The following is a 23,915-nucleotide window of genomic DNA, read 5'->3' as shown; positions in this document are numbered from 1 at the left end:
TATAGACCAAGGCCTGGAAACGGATGGGAGACTGAGAAAGGAGGGGAGGGCGAGGAGAGGTGGAACGCAACACACGAGCATAATACATGCCAGCGAAAGAGGGGCGATTACGGGCTCACCATAGCCCGTGCTACTTGGAACTTTTTTTCTGAGTAGCTGAATCTAAAACAACAACAACAACAGAGGGTAAACGTCTTTCTTTTTTCTTGGCGTCTTGACTCAGAAAAAGACAATCGATCGCAGTGTTTCAAATTGAGGATGGCTTCCTCAAATGTGTAATACATACACATTGGGAGAAGGTAGGGTGGGCATCACCGCAATTGATGCAGTGAGCTTGGGAAGAAGAGCACTCTGTCTTAGAGTGGCCAGAGTCCCCCATACACACACACTGCACTTGTGCATTTGAGGGCACCATACCCAAAGTTCCAGCACCTATTGCAGTCTAGGAGAGGGGACTGTACTCCTGGATGGAGCATCTGGCACCAACAAGAATGATAGAAGGCGGAAGGGACCTACTATCAAGTGATCTTCACAAGGCGAAGAGGCTTTGTGAAGATCCTTAAGGAGGCCTTAACATATCCTTGGGCCGTGGAGGGCCGCAAGGATAAGTTTAATATCCTCGTGGCAGTCTGTCAAGTCCCTAAGACCAGTTGCAACATGGTGCAGGATAATAACAGTGCCAATACTGGCATTTAACCGAACATTTTTGGAGATCGTAACAGGGGTCTCCCCAATACTGGACAACGAGGCTAAGCGGCCGGCTGCTTCCTCAGGAGCAGCAGCAACGTGTACCAGTACGGGTTGCAACCAACCAGTACGGGTGGGGTTAAAAGTAACGAACGTATCTACCGAATCAACGAGGTGTTTATGGAGGAAGAAATTGTCAGGACGTGTAGAATCCACTTGGTTGAGAGCAAAGTACCTAGTCCATGTAGCAGGACCAAATCAAGGCTTGGAACGAAATAGAACTGGAAGAAATCGCGCGTGCGCGTCTGTGGAGGGGACGGCACCGAGCACCCCCCCCAGTAAGATGGGGGAGGGGTAAAAGGTGCAGTGGTCACAATGAGAGAAGGAGCCGCTCCAGGAGATGAAGTGATTACCACTGGGAGGCTTGGGGCTGAACCCCGCCACAGAGGTGAGAGGGGAGCAGAGAGGGGTAGTCGGGAGGGTCAAAGAAGCAGCTTTGTCTGGGCTCAATGTAGTGGGGGTTACAGAGCCCAGTCTTTCATCACAGTTCGACTCCGAGGCGGGCCTGGTCGCCCACCCCATGAGTCTGGAAAGTTAAGAAGCTGGTCAGTCATTGGTATATAAATGAACAGGTAATAATTTCCTCCACGAATAAGCCCCCATACCCACCATGGAGCCAAAATTAGAGGATAGGACACCTGACAAGATGGGGCTCCCCCAGGGGTACATCGTGGGGTAAATGCCCTGCAATTGCCACCTTAAGGGCCACCAGTCCGACAAAATCGTGTTCAGCAACAGAAGCAAGTTTTGACATTAAAAGCGATTCCTTGCTTGAAACGTTGGGTACCACAGTTTTACGGGCGAGTGTGCACCACCCCTATCACCCGGGCGTCAAAACAGAAGATGTCTGAAAGAATAATCAAGAATGGCAAAAAGTCGGCGGGAAATGACAATCACAAAGGAGACGAGGGGGGAGGGAGGAATAATGAGACATAAGGAAGAAGAAAATGCTTTCAGCATAATTTATAAAGATGGCAGCAGGAATATAAGGCTCCAAAAGAACAGAGGACTGTCCCATGGAGCATCACCCCAGCAGCCTCCCACCAAGCCCCCTCACGACGACAACGGACTGGCAAAGGAGGGGGGGGGGAGGAACTCGGTAGTGTAAGGCAAGAATCAATAATTGATAATCTAACAGATATGTAGAAGAGTAAGTAATTATCAAAGGAAGGCACCAAACCGGGAACGGTTTGTAGCACCACCAAATGTGCGGAATAATCAGAGGACACTAAATATCACCAAGGATGCCAATACGAGAACAGAAATGCATAAGGCGAACGATATCAAAAGTATCAATTCACCAAGAATTCTATTTAGGAACAATTGACCGCGAGGGACAGTCGGAAAGCAAGACACATGCTCATCTTGGAAGTCAGGACATTCAACAAGAATGTGCACGACCGTAAGAGGAACAATACAATTTAGACAATAAGGAGCAGGGTGGCGCTCCATTAAGTGACCGTGAGTTAAACGTGTATGGCCAATACGTAACCTAGCCAGAGCCATTTCCCACCACTGATTACGGTGGTAGGAGGAAGGCCACAGGGACACAAAACACTTAATAGTATGCAGTTTGTTGCCAGTAACAGAAGACTAACAACCCTGCCAATGGGCAAGGAGGGAGGCATGAATAACTGGGTAAGAGTCGGAATAAGGAATACCTTTACGGGAGATGGGACAAGTGTGGATAGCTTCCTTAGTGGCAGCATCCGCACGCTCATTTAAATTGACACCAACATGGCTGGGAACCTAGCAAAACTCTACTGACTTAAATTTACTGGAGATAAGAAACAGCCAATGTTGAATCTCGATGACCACTGGGTGGATTGGATTAAAGGACCCCAAAGCCATGAAGGCACTACGAGAGTCAACTACCACCAAAAAGGAAGATTGACAACGAGAAAGCAGGAGAAGAAGAGCATAGAGAATAGCATAAAGTTCTGCCGTGAAGATGCTAGCCTCCGGAGGAAGGTGACACATATAAGTGTGGTCGGGAAAAAGAACAGAGTAGCCTACACCGTCCACAGACTTAGACCCATTGGTGAAGATTGATACAGAGCGGGAATGTGAAGAAAAGTGCTCAAGGAAAAGGCGTTTCAGAGGGGGGGGGACAGAAAAAAGGATTGAAAACCATTAAATGTGATCTACTGACATTAACCAGAAGATTAAAAGATTAAATTAATAATCTCAAACCAGGGACTAACTGCAAGTGGCAATAACTGCTAACTGTATGTAGCAGTTAGTAACTGTAAGTAACAATTTGCTAACTGTAAGTAGTAAATGCAGGAGACTAATCTTTCCACAGTTTAGCTTGTAAATTGTACTTGTGGTAAGGTTAAGTTCCAAGTTCACTAACACCGCGTCACAAGTCTTCTACTCTTGTACTCACCAGTGAAAGATAAAAGGATGAACCGAGATAAAAAAAAAAGTGGATATTGAAATCAATGCACAAAGGAATTACATTAACATGATACTGTATATCGAGATAATCATTAGGAGCCATTAGAAGGATTTGAATCTATGAACTGGGTACACCCAGGCAAACATTCTAGACCATTTATTTATTTAGGGTCTCGGTAGTACAGTCCGGTTTGTTCTCGACGCACAATCGACAATTCAGGGCGGGACAGAAATGGTTGGGCACACTTCCTTTCACCTAATACCTCTGCTCACCTAGCAGCAAGTAGGTACTCAGGAGTTAGTCAGCTTGTTGTGGGGTTGTATCCCGTGCGGGGTCAGTAATTAGACCATGACCAGACCCTGTCGGGTCAGGGGTCCTTTATTTTTATAGATTATTAGCCCCCCTAAACAAAAGCCTAACGTGTATGAATACTCCATTCTGTTCACCTGGACTGTATGGGTCTTGAACCACACATGAATACATTTGTATTCATTGTGTACGAGTACACTCTGGCTTCCTGTCCCCCGACAGTGAATTATTACACCACGACATGATCAAAAGCGTTGAATCCCAGGTTGCAATGATTTTGACCATGTCGTGGTGTAGTTAGTGGTCTAAGAGTGTTTGCCCGGGAGTACCTAGTCCATAGCTTCAAATCATCCTTATGGCAACTCCAAATTTTCTTATTGAAATCAATATTATATTTTGGTATGAATGATTGGGGGCTTTTCTGTAATGACTATCCCCATGGAGGGTAGCTCACATGGAAACAAGGCCTCAAAGATACAAAACTACTGTTCACCATTTATTGACATTGAAAAAATAACTTCATTAACACGAAAATAAAATAATACAGTACTTTTCTGAACTTTCCACTACAGAAATAATATCTGTCCGTCTAGGGCCAAAATAGCACACACGCTGCATATGGTACCAGCTATGCACTAAAGTCACCACTTATTTGTAACTTTTTATAGCTTGTTGTATAATTATAATTACATACCCATAACCAAACATGGATTGGTACTAGTACATCTAACATTTCTTAACAAATGTCTCCATCACAAGCTTTTTGAATGCATTCCACTCTTTGAAAATATTCACATTAAAAATTACAATTAGTAATGGTAATGTCTTCTCACAGACATAACAACATAGGATTAAAAACCCACACTTGTGTATTTGTGAAATTTATGTAAGGAATTTACACCAAGTCTTTCATACACTCCTGAGTGCTTTATCAAGTTCCGAGTGTGTGGTTAGGACAAGACTTGCAATTGAATCCTGAATTCTTAACAGGATACCAAGGGCATCTCTCAGTTTTAGCATAAAGGATGCCTTTAGCTTTATTGCATGCTCTTCTCAATGAACCACAAGGGATAACCTAAATATAAAAAAAACTTAAATAAGTGATGACCAGACCACACACTAGAATGTGAAGAGACGACGACGTTTCAGTCCGTCCTGGACCATTCTCAAGTCGATTGTCTTGGGAATGGTCAGGAGGGACCGAAACGTCGTCGTCCCTTCACATTCTAGTGTGTGGTCTGGTCATCATACTTTAGCCACGTTATTGTGACTCATTGCCTGCTTAAATAAGTATTCAAGTTCAGCTTCCAGGTAAAGCGGGGTCACAAATCCTATAAGCTCTTAGATAAAGACCGGTGAGTACACTTTGCTTAACTGAATTAGAATGATATGAGAAAAAATGAATATATGAGTTTGTTTCTCTTTTTCTTTTCCTTTTTTTTAAATAAAGAACTCCCCTTTTTGGATTGCACGGAAGGTAGAAGCAACGAGCCATTTACATTCTGTACTTACAGGAAAAGACACATGCAAACTCATATACAGTATACATTTGTTCGTACATCATTCTAGTTCAGTTATGCAAAGTGTATTAATCAGGCTTTATCCAAGAGCTTATAGGATTTGTGACCCGTCTTACCTAGACGCTGAACTTAAATACTTATTTAAAAGTGTTTTTTTGATTTAGGTTATTCCTCGAGGTTCACTGAAGAAGCACACAATAAAGCTAAAGGCATCCCTTACGCTAACACTGAGAGATGCCCTTGGAATCCGGTTAAGAAAATAGTTTTGAAATTGCTTTAAACCCTCATTTAAGTAAACTGACCCATAATGCAGCAGATACAAAACAAAATCATTTTCAATTACTCAAATACAATTAGGAAAAGGATTAGTAAGAATAGAGTAGGAGCGGATGGAAATCCAGGAGGCATTCGTTGTTGTTGTTGTTTAAGATTCGCTACCAGGAACACAAAGCTCCAAGTAGCACGGGTTATGGTGAGCCCGTAGTGGACTTAGGAGGCATTCATATATTACATTGTAGAGATTATAATGAAGGCTATGTGGGGGGGGGGGGAGGGAAACAGGGCAAGAACCAGAGATCAGAATTGAAGAACTTAAGAAAGCACGTAAAACTATGGCTAGTAACAGTACTGTAGCAAACCATAGTCGGAAAAAGGATGGCAATGTTGATTTTAAGAATGTGAAATAATCTAAAATAGTAATAATATTAGAACTAGAAGGGTAGTGGAAGGGGGTTCTAATAAATACTCTGAATACTTTTGCTGGCAACAAAAGCTTTACTTTGGAGGACAGCTTTACTAGGATAATGATTGAGTGAATTAAAATTAGATCTCAATAAATGGATGAATGAAAGCAGTCCCATCAGCCGCATTCCTTCAGGTATAGAGAGGGTTATGAGGGATAGCCTCCAGATGAACACCTCTATTAATAACAACTTCAGTTCTCAGAATAGCAGCATTACAGAAAGGTCACATGACCATAATTCCGTAGAAGACATTAGTGAAGACATCAGAAGTCAGGAATAGAGGTGACATAGTCAGGCGGCCAAGAAGGATAAGAGGACTGAACCCAGGCTAGCAGCCTTATTAGACGTTGAGATGCAAGTCTCGTCCTACTCACACACTCAGACTTGGACAAAGCAATCTGGAGTGCGAAAGACTTGGTGTAAATTCCTTACATAAATTTCACAAATACACAATGTGGGTTTTTCCAACAAATTACAAGGATACTCAAGCATTACTAATACACGTTTCCACAAATTATGTAAATCAAACATTTGAAAACTAGTTCCTAAACAAAAGATCTAAAATATTCAAATTCTAAATAAAACATTTATTATATATATATATATACTGTATATATAATTTTTTATTAATTAATTATTGTAAACAGACATGTTCTCTTTGTAACAAATAATAGTTGTAAACCATTTCATTAAGCAAATTGGTGATGAATTTTATCAGTAAGATAAGATTTTCTTTCATAAGACAGTACAGTCAATCATAAGATACAAACCTGCCCAAGACAGGGACCATTTCCACCACCACACCTTTCATACATATCAAACCAAAGTAAATTCATTACTTTTTGTTTTCTTTTTTTTTTTTACTAAAAAATAAGACCTACCATACATACAACAACGGCAATAAGCACACGGTGCTATTAAGTCTCAACTAAAGTCTTTCCTGAATGTAGCTTCAGCATTTGCACTATTTGTGAACATTCTTTCATGATTCAGTGAACACATTACAGAAAATAAACCATATAACACACTGTATGGATATTTTCATCTGTGATTTAAGTTTTCACCAGGTTCTTAATTGACATACTATACATTGTTATAAATACTGTACACAGACTTACGACAGCCTTCCTCAGTTTATCTGGCACCGGTTGACACCAGCATATATATATCAAAGCTTACAATAATGCACAATATCAATTTAGCATTCTATACAGCACTGTTTTCTAGCTTGAAAGCTTTCCTATATTTCTTGGCAGACAACATAGTGTACCTACACGAAACAATGAAGCTGCAGTCATACATGCTATAGATATACGAAGCGTAAGATCAGCTATTACACAAAATTATATTTTATTTTGTTTAGAATGTCAAGATAAACATGATAAATCATTGAGTAGTATCTGAGTAATACTGAAGAAATGAGATCTAATAAATTAATATAGAGATAAAACAGAGATAAAACTCAAGTACAGTACCTGTATATAGAAATCAGTTCTTTTTTTTTTTTAAGTTCTTTGGTCCATGATACTGAAAATTCTATTCATCTAAATGATATAGTATTATGGGTCACCCTGCAGAGTTCATTAATACTATACAAGTCTGGAACCATAGGACAACATACATTTGTATTTCTATTTTACTTTATACATAGTGTACAGCATTATGCTCGATACACAAACGAGGTACCTACCAGTCACCAATCACATGGTGAATAGTGTCCGGATTGATTTTGTTCATTTATTATGCACCCAATACCCATCCTGTGGGTGGACTCCATGCCCATCCTGTGGGTGGCTGTGGACGCCATGCCCATCCTGTGGGTGGCTGTGGACGCCATGCCCATCCTGTGGGTGGCTGTGGAGGCCATGCCCATCCTGTGGGTGGCTGTGGGGGCCATGCCCATCCTGTGGGTGGCTGTGGACGCCATGTCCATCCTATGGCCAGTAGTGGACCCCATAGTCATCCCAGGTGGGGGTAGTGGAAAAGTTATGCACAATGGGCTAATGTTCAGCGTGAGGTGTCCAGACACACAGCACATGGTTCCAGACTTATGGACCACTGTGTATAATACACAAAGAAATCACATTAAAGTGATTTACTGTATATATCAATGAGAACTCCAACTGGAGCTCTTAGGCAACTGGAACCTGCGACCAACAGACTGCCCGCCACGGGTTCAATTTACCTAAGAGCTCCAGTTGATTTTCTCACTCCGTATAATAATATTTAAAATAGCACCCTTAACTCAAAATTCAGAGAACCACATCCCACCCAGTGATCATTGAAACAAAATCTCTCTCCTGCTGTGTTAGTGACTATACAGCCGTACAGTTATGTAGTAGTAGTTTGCCTCTTGTATATATAGTACTGAAATTTACTTGACTAGATTCTCAACAATTTCATTTTGATAATTCAATGGGAAATATGTTTTTGATGACAATTATATAAAATAAAGACCTTTAAACAACTGTTTTCCTGAAGCTTTTACTATGAAGCTGACTTTACTATAAATTAATTGAATCAAAATTGAATTCAATATGGCACAAATTTTTACAACTACAAGCAGTATTTACCTTTTTTTTTCTTTTTAGATTATTGTGCTCACTTGGTAAATCTGTGTGTGCATAACTTTCATTCAAAAAATATTCATTTATATACAAGCAACATACAGTATGTAGGACAAAGTGGAGCCATATTTTTACAGTAATACACCACATGACTACAAGAGTCGGTGCAGAAGGAAGCCCTTACTATTGTTATGTTATAAAACTGAAGTACCACCACCACCACCTGATATGGGGGCCACCGAGACACACGCTGGTTCCCAAAACCAGCGTATACCTAGTTCCCAAAAACAGTGTATGCCTTGTTCCCAAAACCCATTTCCGTCACTGAATATAATAATACAAATAATGCTAGGTATGGTGAGGTTGAAGAGGTCACACAGTATTGTGTCTAGAAGAGGACAGGTGAGGTAGAATAGTGCCGGTGATTGGTTCATAAGAGGTGAGGTACAAGACCCAACAGGCAAACCATGCTCAAGCAATGTTTAATCAACGTCATTTATCGAGCTTTGCCCAGGGGTGAGGACTGCCATAAAGGGCAAAATATGTTAGTTATGTTAAATCAGTTTAGATTCAGTAATACATCAACGTCATTATACCGAGATTTGCCTGGGGAGAGATCGGGAATGCTAGAGAAAGGATATGTTTGGTCACGAGGTTGGCTCTTACTGGTATCGCTCCACAACCAAAATAGAAGGAGACACTTCATTTCTTGTAACAAGTATAAAGAAATAAAACATGACTTGTGCACAAGAGTAACCTATCTAGCGACTATACTGCCGCAAAAGTTATTTTTAAACCTGCAGTTTAATACTGTACTTATCACACACCGCATTCCTCAAACCACAGAAAATTCTGTATTTGTTATTTATTCTTCATATGCACATAACGTCCAAGCAATCATCATGGAACCAGTAGTTACATTTAAATAATATTGGTAAATGAACAGCATATATGCATGTCTTAAACCTTCAATGTACTTCTTATAACACTAGAAAGTACTGTATATGAATATTCAAGCTCTATATACAATATTTGTCTTATAAAACTAATACAGTAATAAATGTTTAGACTTACTGTATTTAACTATTCTACAATGACACAAGGAAATAAAAATTAGTTTAAAATCCTCTGGATAAAATCACAATCATTAAACTTGCACTAAACTAGACATCCAGACGAACAAGGTGTGCCAATCATCTCAATCCATAGGAATAACAAAAACAACAAAAATGATTCTTAAGCAAAAAATCATGTGCCCTTATCATCATACTCATAAAATATCTTCTTGGCGAATAACGAACCTTATTGGACTTTGTTCGTAAAGTTTTCATTCACGAGTAAAAATTGAATCCATATATTTTTGATAAAACTATTAGTTTCATACCTAAACTCTCAATAAAGTCACGCTGCTATTTTACAAATACAAACACGACACATTTACTCTACACACAATACATCATTATATTACATAGGCAACAAAATCCTTATATAATCCCGCACTTCTCTATAAAATATAACTCCTACAATATCTACTAAATATACCATCAATGTGTGTGTGTGTGTGTGTGTGTGTGTGTGTGTGTGTGTGTGTGTGTGTGTGTGTGTGTGTGTGCAGTCTCCCATATCTGCATTTGCAAGAGCTTAGCCTCAGAAACTTGCACATCTCTTATCTCTCGACTGGCAAGTTTACCTGGTTACTAGGCCCTTTCGGGAAGTGTAGTCACAGGACGAGAGCCACGTTCGTGGTGTCCCATCTTCCCAGCACTTTGTCATATGATGCTTTGACACTTCTGACAGTTTTGGGCCTCCTCCACGTTCTCACTTAACTTGTTCCAACCGTCTACCACTAACTCAGAGTAGATTGAGTGAGTGTATGAGTGAGTGAGTGAGTGTATGTACGAGTATGTCATTCCTAATAGGTCAAGTTGCCTAACAAGTCGAATTTTCATGAAATATTACATTTTTTAATAAAATTTTCTTATGGAATGATAAAAGCTTTCCACAACATTTTGAGATTTAATTTTTTTTAACATGAATCAAAACTTGCATAGAAATTTGATCAAACCTAACCTAACCTGGCATACTGTAATTCATGTTTCAAATTGATTAATATTGTTAGGAAAGAACCAATCTGGAAAGAAATATTTGAAAATTAATGAAAATGGCTCTGCCCTGTTAGGTAAATCAAATCTTGCTTACTAGGCCAAGTAGCACAGTTCCGGCTATTAGGTACAACATATATATATATATATATATGTATATACACACACATTGATACACAGGTGTTTATGCCCAATTAACAGATGCCTACATAACCCTGGATTCACAAACTTGACAGCACACAGGACATGCCGTTATATAATCACACACTGCGATTATACTCCCACATTCACGTAGTGTGGATAGCAACTCCTTGGCGCACAACACTTAACTCTTGGGTTCCAGTGAACTAGTATCATGGCTTCTCACCAGTATTATTTCTCCCAGCATCTATAACCATGACATCTTCTCAAAGGACCCATAAACACAAAGTAAGTAAAAAGTATTTATTTACCGAATTTGTTTGATTTCAGTGATTTATCTACCGTATCCACAAAAGTGAGTTATCCGTGACCACAGTTGCCTAACAAGCCAATTTTTGCCCCCAAAAAAATGATTTTCAATTATTTTAACTAATGGTTAACTTTTGATTTTAACTTGATTTAAACTGTTTTAGTCGAGTGCAAAATCACTCTTGACTGTTAGGCAAAACTGGCCTTGTTACCAGGCCAGTATACAGATTATTATATACATTATATATAATGTATTTTGTATATATATATATATAATGTCGTATCTAGTAGCTAGAACGCACTTCTCAGCCTACTATGCAAGGCCCGATTTGCCTAATAAGCCAAGTTTTCATGATTTAATGTTTTTTCGACTACCTAACCTACCTAACCTAACTTTTTCTGCTACCTAACCTAACCTATAAAGATAGGTTAGGTAAGGTAGGGTTAGTTAGGTTCGGTCATATAACTACGTTAATTTTAACTCCAATAAAAAAAAATTGACCTCATACATAATGAAATGGGTAGCTTTATCATTTTATAAGAAAAAAATTAGAGATAATAAATTAATTCTGGAAAACTTGGCTTATTAGGCAAATCGGGCCTTGCATAGTAGGCCGAGAAGTGCATTCTGGCTACTAGGTACGACATTATATATATATATATATATATATATATATATATATATATATATATATATATATATATATATATATATATATATATATATATATATACTGTATATATATATTTATATATTACTGTATATATAATATAGAGTAATAAATTGGGGTGGTAGAAGAAAATACACAAACACGTTTCCAGGGAGAAATCTGAAAGGCCTTTTCTGAATACCGTTTATTCTCTTCTCCAAGGCTATGCATCCCCACAGTTGCACCAGTGGAGGAACCCCCTCTGTATGTGCAGTATGTATATATGCATATACAGTGTATATATTATATATATATACATACACACACTGTATATGCATAGACATATACAGTCTATACAAGATGTATTATTGTAGGAGATTATTACATATTGCCAAGGATTATTACCTGTGTTCAGATTTTGAGACTAAAATTTACATGTACACAAAAATATACAATTGTATTTTACATATTCAACATTACATGTGAAAACATTAATAATACATCACTAGACACTGCAGTATTCTACTTTGTACATAATGCTTCTATCACACATTTATCTAACAGTCCAAAGGACACTAACAGTACTTATTATAACGACTGTATCCTTTACCATCACTATTATAAGAGTTTGGTCAGTCAAATTCCAGCAACACCAATCTTTGGGTAACCTGAAGGAATTTGTGTTTGAGTAACCAGCGGGGGTTTTGAAGGTGTGGAACAAAAAATTGTGAATTTGTTTGTTTTTTGGACATTCATGGTAAAAAAAAATTAGGCCAAGACAAACATTTGGCAAATGTATATGCGAGCGTGTCCAATAAAATTTGGACTGCTGAGCATAGACAGTATTCCAATTTTCTTTCCAGCATTCCTGTGTGTTTCCAAACAATAACTTATACAGCATTTAGGCAAATAATTTTTACCGATTATAAATTCATTGATACAATGATTTTTTGTTATTTAAATGAGTCAAATCTCACTATCAGTCACTCCACACCATAAAATATATTTTGTTAATAACTTCCTTGGAAGGTTTTAATATTTTTCTAATTGCATAATTTTCTTGACACTTTCTTACCTCTTCTATATATACTAGGATTCAAAACTGTCATAATTAACTTTTTGTAATCAACAATACATTCACAAATGGACTTGTAAATGAAAAATAAATTTTACACATATGGCAAAATAAGTCAATAGAAAAATTAGCCAACAAAAATATATTACATATCTAAGACCTTATTTTCCTAAAGTATGGAATGTGTTCGCCAATCCCTCTTAAAAAGAAAACATAACTTCTAATGAAAGACAAACTAAACTAAACTAATATTCTTATTATACAGTAAGAGTGTCTTATCAATTCTTGCTTGTCTCTAAAGCTTCTACAAAATTCCCTAAAGTCTCTTAATACATCTAGACAAATAACTACATGTGGCTCAATTGTTTGAAAGAATTAGGAATACTGTTCAATTTTCTTATAAAAGAGAGTCAAGCACATGGCTAAATTTTCTCAATGGAAATAATTAGGAACACTGCTCAATAAAGTCAGAGATAGATACTGAGCAGGAACCATATACTGTATATGATAAACAATAAGATAGATTACCAAGAAGCAAAAATCATGCAAACTTTTCAACTAAACAAAATTGTTAAAGGATGAGGAAAATATGAATGAGAAATATGGATTCATCACACAAAAAACTCAAGTGAAAGGAAATGGTTACTGCTCCGCTGTATGACTGCCAAGCAACACGGGCAATATCGGCAAATATTTTAAGACCTGCTTCAGTGATGATTCTATGAAAGGCCACGAAGTAAACAATTAAATTTACAAAGGCGGCACCAAGCCTAGTAGACAATTTAGACTGCCTGTGGCATCTAATAGTCAAAATCCCTAAATATCATTCAAGGTATCAGTACAAGCACAACTGCCCACAAGACGCAACACGTCAAAGATGTCACACTTACCGAGGATTTAAAGGAGGGTCAAATGAACCAAGACAGACACTGCCACAGCAACATTTCCAATCCTGAACAATCAGGACATTCTATGAAGCAATGTGTGATTGTAAACACAACAATCCAGTTTAGATAGTAAGGCACATGACTTTATAAAACTAATAGTAAAGTAAATTTTGTGAAAAAATTAAGGAATATCCATATCTTATAAAATTAGGACTATATTGGCAAAAGACTATTGGCAGTGTGAAAGCATGCAGGAAGACTAAAAGTATTCTGAGATCAAGCTTTTTTTTTATAAAGACTAATTCTTGAATTAAGTACTGTAACAGGAATGCTGAAATATTCCATAAATAATACCGAGTATATGCAACTAACAATTGTAGAGTACAACTGAAAATTGATGTAATTATCAGGGGGAACCGCCATTACAACTATATAGCACTTGGAAGGGATCGGGATAAGGATTGGGGATGGAACGGGGGGAAAGGAATGGTGCCCAACCACATGGACAGTCGGGGATTGAACGCTGACCTGCATGAAGCGAGACCGTCGCTCTACCGTCCAGCCCAAGTGGTTGGAACCAAGGGAAATAAGTAATTATGAAAATATTTGAATCAGATGTTCATCAGTAATATAGTTAAAGGACAGCACATAAGGCACAAAGTGGAAGGGGAACAAAGAGAAAGGAGTAGTAATGAGGGGAAAGGAGCATTACCGAGGAGAAAGGAGCAGTGGGGGGGGGGGGAGAGAGTAGTGTGGGGGGGGGAGTAGTAGCGGGGAGAAAGTATCAGTGGTGAGGAGATAGTAGTAACAGCAATGCGGATAAAGGAGTAAGGGAAAGTAGTAGCAGCAATGGGGATAAAAGAGTAAGGGAAAGTAGTAGCAGCAATGCAGATAAAAGAGTGAGGGAAAAGTAATGAGGAATGAGAGAGCAATAATGAGGGAGCAACAACAGTAGCAACAGGTATAATACGAGTCAAACCATTAGAAGCAGCATGCATTGTAATATCTAAGTTCAGATTTGGCTTGGAAAGTAAAACACACACGTCAAAACAACACTATTATTAAATGAATAAATCCACATTGGTTCCTTTAATACATCACGCTATTGAGATTTCTGTGTGTAGTGAAGTAAGGGTGAAGAGGGAGAACATTTGGTTGACAGAGGGGAAAATTTGGTGCATGGGGGAAATTGTGTGAAACCCCGATTGTGCTTTAGAGAAGCTTCGGAATCCTCATGAGGGCAGTAGCACTCCAGGTTGCAAGTATTTTACCGTGTCGTGGTACGGTTGACTAAGGTGCATCTGTGAATATCCCGTGCATAGGTTCGAACCTTCATCACGGCCCTTGTGGATTTGTTCATTTGATATATCACGCTACTGTGATTTCTGTGTGTAACACTATTATTATTATTATTATTATTATTATTATGTATTAGCAAAGTTACTATCTGCATGTGACATTGGTGTCACTTTCCACTGGGTATTTTTCTTTGCTTTACAATCAAGCGTCATCAGTGGACGATGTCAGACCAATGTTAAAGCCACCGAAAATGCCCAATGGGTTGTGCGTTCAGGATGGGTGCAGTGAATTCTGCACTAGCATTAACATTAAAAATAAGTAAATAAAGCCACATGTACTTCTGTCTATAATACTGGCCTATATCAAATTAAGTTTGATAGCAGCTTTATCATATTTCATGTCTGTCTTTGGTAACTCAGCATTAACTTACTATCTTGCATTCCAGAGTTGTGAATCAAGCATAGCACTGTATTCCATAAAAATAATCACTATCATTTTAATGTAATTTTGTTAAAATTGAGCAACGATTAACACGTGACATTATTTCTAATTTTCAACCATTTTTATTGAAGAATATTTCCCCCAAACTGGTGGTTTAAAAAGCCTTACAGCAGTTGAACCTGATATAAATGACAATGTAGTCTTGTACCTGACAGACTAAAGCATAACAATCGTACGATACAACATGTGTGTGTGTTTACAGTTCTTTAAGTCCCAAAATAATTCCCTTGACCTCAATTAGTTAGAAAAAATGGCTGTTTAAATTCCAGCCATAAAAAGTTAATGTCAACAAGTGTTAGCCATATCTGGCCTTAAAAAAGCAATTGACTATAAAAAAAAACTTGCATAAAATTATCTAGTAACCTAACAACCCAATTTCTGGGGAATATATCACTGTAAAGTATATTTGTATTTGAGCTAAAATAAAATATTAAGTCGCTATTGTTAAAAAAAAAAACTGCAACTATTTTCATATTTTGTTATCCAATGAATGAACCAGAAGAAATCTTTTATCCCATTTAGATATACTGTATTGAAAATATGGCCAAAATTCTAAGCAATAAAGGATTATTCCTGAGATCAAAAATGGGAATTAAGTTTTGTGAGATGCCTCATCACAAAACTGGACTTACCCAGAACAAGAGTATTGAGCACTACAAAAATCTGCTCCAGGTAATAACAAAATGATTGAGTGTCAATTATAAGAAATTATAAATATTACTACTTGAATATAAATGTACACACGTCAAATCTAATAGGCACAGTTACCTAACAAGCCAAATTTCCTTAAATATAAATTTGTTTAATAATTTTCTTTAAATTTACATAATAGAGATATTTTTTTAATATGGGGCAGATCTATCTTAGAAACTTGACCTAACAAATATGCCATTTATTTCTCAATAGTGTATTGCCTAACATAGGTAACACTAGACCCAAGTTAGAAATTGGTGCCTGGCAACATTTTTGGGGGTGAACTAATTTACGAAGAAAAATTTGAAAATAGGAAAAACTGAACTGGTTGTTAGGCAAAATGGGCACCTTGCTTACTAGGCCAAGTAAAGCAGTTCTGGCTATTAGGTATGACACACACATACATACTGTACATACATATATATATATATAGTAGGACCTACCTGAAACAGATCAAATTGAACTGGAACAATGATAAACTGGATAGAATTCATGCTAATGACTAAATTCTTGGTGAATCGTAATTTATATTGTTCAATCCACCAGGCAGTCTTTGTAAAATTTGTGAACAATTGTGAAACTTAGTAAACAATGCTACTTTTGATCTGCACTGAACGTAGCCCTTTCTTAACTGGTTCTCTCCTGGCCAGTTGCTTCTCCATCTGCAATTATGTGGCCTGACCTCGTGATCCTAGGTGACTTGCAATCATTTTTCTTTAGTCGTTTCATTACTCGAGTTGAAAAGATGTCTACTAGCAGCAATATTTAGACTAAACCAGTTAGGCAAAACAAAACAAAAAAGGCATCTTAACATGGGAAAAACAAAAACAGAAAAATCCTGAGCAAGCCTGAAAGTGTTACGTGAGAAAGAACGGCTGACAATACTGTAATTCAAAGTGAAAAACACTTAAGGAAACCAAAGCATACAATTTACAGGAGGCATCATACATATGGTTATGTAGCAGCATAGTATGGCAGTTTTGTACAAGGAAAAAATAAGCTCTTCTCAGCGGTAAGTAAAAAAATATAGTCAATCATTTTTTTGTATAAATTTTCTATCTTTTCTTTCCTTATTTTAAATTAACGCACATTTAAAAATAATTTTGGGTATATAATTTTGTTGTTTATTATGCACAAAGATGCATTCTATCATTTATGACCTTAATTTTTGTTTTGCAAGAAATGGCTAAAAAAAAAGAGTTACTATTCATAGACTGGAATCCTTGGTGTAATGGAACAGGTCCATTAGTCAATCAGTCCCTTCGAGCAAGTCCCACGGTGTATGTATGTGTATGTATATTTTATATATATTATATATATATTATTTATTAATAATTTATTAATCTATTTTACAACCATATCACAAATTTACTGGCATGTCATAGGGGAAATATTAATATTGTCTGTAAACAAAATACAATTTCAAGATTGAGAAATATATAAAGGTTAAGTCAGTAATGACTACATTCATTGGTATATATTTTGACATGACAGGCAGCATTGGCAGTGGTACCTTCATGGTGTTGAGGGTGTGATGGGAAGTAGCTGCGTGGCTAGCAAGTCAAGCAGGTGGAGAGCAAGATCACCCATCACTGTGGGATGCTGCACCGAATCCACTATTCTTGCAACTGCTTGATGCGTCAGTTCTGTTCCTAGAGCCATTTTCAACGCACCTTGGAAGTAATTGAGGATCATTTAAAGATCTAAATACTGAATGTGTACTAATGAATGTTCAAAAGAAGTATCTGCATCCCTTTCCATAACTTTTGAAACATACAGACATGTACACTGTGTAGAGTATCAGTGGGTTTATGTAAGTGAGCGTGTCCTTAAGGGTTTAAGTCTGTTGTGGAATTTGTTTGTCTAAGCATGAGTGCATTTTAGTTATGTTTTGCTGTTGGCCTTAGTATTAGTAATTCATTCATTCCTTATCATTACCCCAGTTCCCAATAGGTCTGGCCCACTGAGCCTCTGGCAGAGACAGCCTCACAAACAACACAGGATGAGGGAAATAAAAAATGAGCTGGAAACCAGGGGGCCAGATTCACGAAGCAGTTATGCAAGTACTTACGAACCTGAACATCTTTTCTCAATCGTTGGCGGCTTTGTTTACAATTATTAAACAGTTAATGAACTCCGAAGCACCAGGAGGCTGTTTATAATAATAGCAACAGTTGACTGGGACGTTTTCATGCTTGTAAACTGTTTAATAAATGTAACCAAAGCGTCAAAGATTGAGGAAAGATGTACATGTTCCCAAGTACTTGCGAAACCGCTTCATTAATCTGGCCCCAGGGCCAGTACTCGTCAACCATTTATGCAACCACTTATGAAACCTGTCCATCTTTCAACAACCATGGTGGGGTTCTTTACATATATGAAACAAATTATGAACTCTAAGGCTATTTATAATGATAATAACCTTGAGTTGCAAAGATTCTAAGCTTATAATATTATTAATAAATGTAAGTAAAGCCATCCTAACCGAGCAAAGATTTACAGGCTTCATAAGTGTATGTGTAACTGCATCATGAGTCCTGGCCCAGGGTTGGACCAGTCATGGCAGTCAAGAGAACAATGCAGCCAAACACACAGAGATCACACTAACGTGATACATCAAAATGTATTGAATCCAGGTTCGAATCCTCGTCACGGCCCTTGTGGATTTGTTCATTTAATGCAGTCAAACCTTCCCTCCACAGTAGATCACAATTCATTATGAAGAAAGTGAAAATGGAATAAAGTGCACACATAAGATTTTCCAGAATGCCTTCCAAAATGGTATTTTGCCGGAAAATTGTGGGAACGTGTGTGAAGTTTCATACAAAACTAAACATTGAAACCTGTGCAGCATTATGAGTAAAGGCTACTCAAAGAAATATTTTTTTTTTATTTTTCCTCAGCATTAAAGATTATATAGAAATAATGTCTTCTTCCAACTTGGTGTTTGAACTGCACACTGCTATCACCACCTGGCACTTTCTCCAGTGACAGCAATTCCATATCCAGTAAATTTACTTAAGAGATGGTGAATAATTAACATGGTAGATTTTGAAGAAGTTTAAAATGTAAATGGGATATGGGTATAAATATGCTTGTAAAATCTCCTAAGTATATCTAATAATTCTTGTCAGAAAAAACAACCTTTAATATTTTTCCCTGTAAGTAAACTTTCTTTCTGACTTACCTGGTATGAAATCCTTTAACGCTTCCTGTAATTTAACACGTGACTTTACCACATCCTCCGGGGAAGCCTGAGGTCGTGGAGCATCAGAATAAGTTAATATGGCTTCTCTCAAGCTTTGAATATACTCTACTGTGTAGCTTTCACAAAAGAGACGCTCCAATTCAGCCTGAAATATAAACAAATCATTAAAAAATATTGAACTGCAAGTACACATTAGCAATTAAAGGGCACAATACATTTATAGCTGGGGTGAGTAACTATTGCAGGACAACACAACACGGCTCTGAATGGCTGGGAGTACCGTTTACGATTTAAAAGTCCCGTGGCTACACGGGGTTCACATCAGCTTCTTCAGGGCTCTTGTAAACAGACACCACTAAAAACAAAAAATCTTGGCCAACATTCCCGAGTGAGAGAGCCTCAGTACTGAGTGAGCAACCAAGGCTGGTGCATGCAGCATGAGCTAACAGCACTGCTGTTCAGCTTATAACCACAGCATCGCCTAAAAAGTCAAAATATATATGTAACTGGTATTGTTTAGCCATGATAGTATTATAAAAGAGCCTGACTGTGATAAAGACTGTGTATAATGTTCAGATATCAGTAAACACAATGCTGTTCAAGATGTTCAAAGTGCTAGCCACAGCACACTGCCATTGTTTCGTCCATCTAACAACTTCTCATGTTCCTTTACAAAATAAACTTATGGAAAATTATTCATTTACAGAATTTAGTGACCAGGATTCTGATAATAGCAGGATTGTGGTGAGAATTAGTGATGTGCGTAGTACGGTGGGAGGAGTAATCTTGGTGAGGAAGGGAGGGAGAGGTAGCGTCGTCTGCTGACTGTGTGTGGCGACCTGTTATTGTCTAGACTCACCATACCAGCTTAGTGGTTCGCTATGGTGAACATAAATGTAGATACAGTACTTATACTGTATATAACATATGTATATAGTAAGTAATTATTAATTAACTATATTATAATAATAATCATACTGTAATAATAATTTTTGTAATCAATAATTATTACACTTCCTTCTGCTGGGTCATGAAGGAAGCTGGCCTCGGGTGAAAGGGAGCTGTGATGAGCTTTGTCTGGAACCCCGTAGGTGCGAGACTCAGACGTCCACCTCCTGGAGCTCGTGCGGCCCAAGCTCTCCTTCAGGAGGCTGGGGTCATTCTTGTCCAGGCTGGGGAAGTTCTTCTCCATGCCCCGACCACAGTGGTCTCCGGGTTTGGGGCCCCTATGCCTTCTTTTACCAACCTTGAGGTAAACTCCAGAGCTGGAGCCCCTTGGGCAGTTCATTGTTGCCTTCAACCTCGTTCTGACAGTTTCTGCGATGGCGCTGAAACCAATCGTATTGGCATTTGCCTTTCCATTGGAGACTTTCAGGGCCGTGGAGAGGGGGACCTGTTGCTTGGGTAACAGCTTCTCCTTATCGACCTTCCCTGGCTTTGTGCCCTGGAGAGACCACTCCAGACCGACAACCAGAGCGCAACTCAATAGGCTCCCGAGACCGATGGATGCCTACTATTATAGTGTAATAACAGCAAAAGGGGTATGTTGGGAGGAGCCATTTTGGTGAGGGAGCTGTTGGTGAGGGAGGGAGTGAGGCTGTCATCTGCTGGTTGGTGTGTGACTTGTCATGTAGTGTATGGTGGCCACTATGCTGTTTGGACACAATACCAGCGTAGGTAGCACTTTCGTGCTTTGGACGAGCGAGTGACAGATCACCCCCCAAGGTGCGCCGGGCATTTCTCGGGAGCGTGCAGTAATACTGAACCGCAATGTGTATACTCTCTTCAACTTTGTCATCTCAATTCTCGTCCTAAGTATTTCAATTTGGTATCAATGTGTTTGCAATAGAATTCCCTACAGGAGTACATGCTTATAAAGTCCAAAAGCACAGCATAGCACCCACTATATATTATGTGAGAAATCTTTAAAGAAGTCTGATAAAGAAAGAGATCTAGGGGTGGTTCTAGATAGAAAACTATCACCTGAGGACCACATAAAGAATATTGTGCAAGGAGCCTATGCTACGCTTTCTAACTTCAGAATTGCTTTTAAATACATGGATGACGATATACTAAAGAAATTGTTCACGACTTTTGTTAGGCCAAAGCTAGAATATGCAACAGTTGTGTGGTTCCCATATCTTAAAAAGCACATCAACAAACTGGAAAAGGTGCAAAGACATGCTACTAAGTGGCTCCCAGAACTGAAAGGCAAGAGCTACGAGGAGAGGTTAGAGGCATTAAATATGCCAAAACTAGAAGACAGAAGAAAAAGAGGTGATATGATCACTACATACAAAATAGTAACAGGAATTGATAAAATCGATAGGGAAGATTTCCTGAGACCTGGAACTTTAAGAACAAGAGGTCATAGATATAAACTAGCTAAACACAGATGCCGAAGAAATATAAGAAAATTCACTTTGGCAAACAGAGTGGTAGACGGTTGGAACAAGTTAGGGGAGGCCAAGACCGTCAGTAGTTTCAAAGCGCTATATGACAAAGAGTGCTGGGAAGACGGGACACGAGCGTAGCTCTCATCCTGTAACTACACTTAGGTAATTACAACAAACAGAGAAAGTGACAGTACATTACCCATGAGTGCTCAAGAACAATGAAATGTGTATACTCTTTTTCAACTTTGTCACCTCAATTCTCATCCTAGGTCTTTCCTTTTGGTATCAATGTGTTAGCAATAAAATTCCCTACAAGAGTATAGGCATATAATGTCCAAAACTGCGGTGCACCCCACCCACAGCCAAGCCAAAAGCAGGCCAAATTTTTTTAATTTTTAACACCATACTGCGTCATTACCGCAAATTTGTCTAATAAATTTTTTACGCCATACTGCATCATTACTGAGCAAAAGTGTTAGTTGTACAGTTATGGGGAATAAAACGTGTAGATATTTATATATAATGTGTGTACATAGTGTAATGAAACCACAAACAGTATTGTGGGAGGAAGAATATTGGCAAGTAATCTTCAGCTTATCTTGAGTTGATTTTGGGGCTTCAGTGTCCCCACGGCCCGGTCCTCGACCAGGCCTCCACCCTCAGGAAACAGCCCGTGACAACTGACTAACTCCCAGGTACCTATTTACTGCTAGGTAACAGGGGCATAGGGTGAAAGAAACTCTGCCCATCGTTTCTCGCCGTCGGCCGGGATGGAACCCGGGACCACAGGATCACGTGTACAGCGTGCTGTCCGCTCGGCCGGCTGGCTCCCTGTAAGTAAGGTGTTGAAGAAGGGAGGGAGGGAGGGCTGGCTGGGTGTGGCAGTCCACTCTTGTTGTTTGGGCTCACCATACAATACCAACTTAGTGGTTCGCTATGGTGAACAAAACATGCAGATACTTACTGTATATATAAAGTGTGTGTGAGTATATAGTGTAATAACAGCAAAACTATTTGTTTATTTTATGAACATAATCATTGAATCATTAATATACACACCATACTTTTGAGTATATCGATGGTTCACACATTATATAAATATATCACACTACACACCATTGAATATTACTGGAAAAAAAATGGAATTGGGTTTTGGGAACTAGGAATACGCTGGTTTTGGGAACTAGGAATGCGCTGGTTTTGGGAACTATGAATACATTGGTTTTGGGAACTAGGAATACACTGGTTTTGGGAACTAGGAATACACTGGTTTTGAGAACTAGGAATACGCTAGTTTTGAGAACTAGGAATACACTGGTTTTGGGAACTAGGAATACACTGGTTTTGAGAACTAGGAATACACTGGTTTTGGGAACTAGGAATACACTGGTTTTGAGAACTAGGAATACACTGGTTTTGAGAACTAGGAATACACTGGTTTTGGGAACTAGGAATACACTGGTTTTGGGAACTAGGAATACACTGGTTTTGGGAACTAGGAATACACTGGTTTTGGGAACTAGGAATACGCTGGTTTTGGGAACTAGGAATGCGCTGGTTTTGGGAACTAGGAATACACTGGTTTTGGGAACTAGGAATACGCTAGTTTTGGGAACTAGGAATACACTGGTTTTGGGAACTAGGAATACACTGGTTTTGGGAACTAGGAATACGCTAGTTTTGGGAACTAGGAATACGCTAGTTTTGGGAACTAGGAATACGCTAGTTTTGGGAACTAGGAATGTGCTGGTTTTGGGAACTAGGAATACGCTAGTTTTGGGAACTAGGAATGTGCTGGTTTTGGGAACTAGGAATAAGCTAGTTTTGGGAACTAGGAATGTGCTGGTTTTGGGAACTAGGAATACGCTAGTTTTGGGAACTAGGAATGTGCTGGTTTTGGGAACTAGGAATACGCTAGTTTTGGGAACTAGGAATGTGCTGGTTTTGGGAACTAGGAATACGCTAGTTTTGGGAACTAGGAATGTGCTGGTTTTGGGAACTAGGAATACGCTAGTTTTGGGAACTAGGAATACGCTAGTTTTGGGAACTAGGAATACACTGGTTTTGGGAACTAGGAATACGCTAGTTTTGGGAACTAGGAATACGCTAGTTTTGGGAACTAGGAATACACTGGTTTTGGGAACTAGGAATATAATGATTTTGGGAACTAGGAATATGCTAGTTTTGGGAACTAGGAATATGCTGGTTTTGGGAACTAGGAATACACTGGTCTTGGGAACTAGGAATATAATGATTTTGGGAACTAGGAATATGCTAGTTTTGGGAACTAGGAATATGCTAGTTTTGGGAACTAGGAATATGCTAGTTTTGGGAACTAGGAATATACTGATTTTGGGAACTAGGAAT

At 38.5% G+C, this 23,915-nt stretch overlaps 1 protein-coding gene across 1 annotated transcript in view; it reads right to left on the bottom strand.

Annotated features, from left to right (window-relative positions):
- Positions 1 to 14,495: 14,495 nt before the first annotated feature.
- LOC123758452 (uncharacterized) overlaps positions 14,496 to 23,915 on the bottom strand; it is a 31,776-nt gene continuing 22,356 nt past the window's right edge. The window contains exons 15-16 of the mRNA XM_045742885.2: positions 19,132 to 19,297; positions 14,496 to 17,617 (exon numbers count right to left, since the gene is read on the bottom strand). Coding sequence (XP_045598841.2) covers positions 17,460 to 17,617; positions 19,132 to 19,297 — 324 coding nt within the window. The 3' untranslated portion in view covers positions 14,496 to 17,459. The remainder of the gene's footprint in view (positions 17,618 to 19,131; positions 19,298 to 23,915) is intronic.

This window comes from Procambarus clarkii, chromosome 11, assembly GCF_040958095.1.
Source record: "Procambarus clarkii isolate CNS0578487 chromosome 11, FALCON_Pclarkii_2.0, whole genome shotgun sequence".
NCBI lineage: Eukaryota > Metazoa > Arthropoda > Malacostraca > Decapoda > Cambaridae > Procambarus > Procambarus clarkii.
Note: the sequence above shows the minus strand (reverse complement) of the source record. Positions and strands in the feature narration are given on the sequence as shown.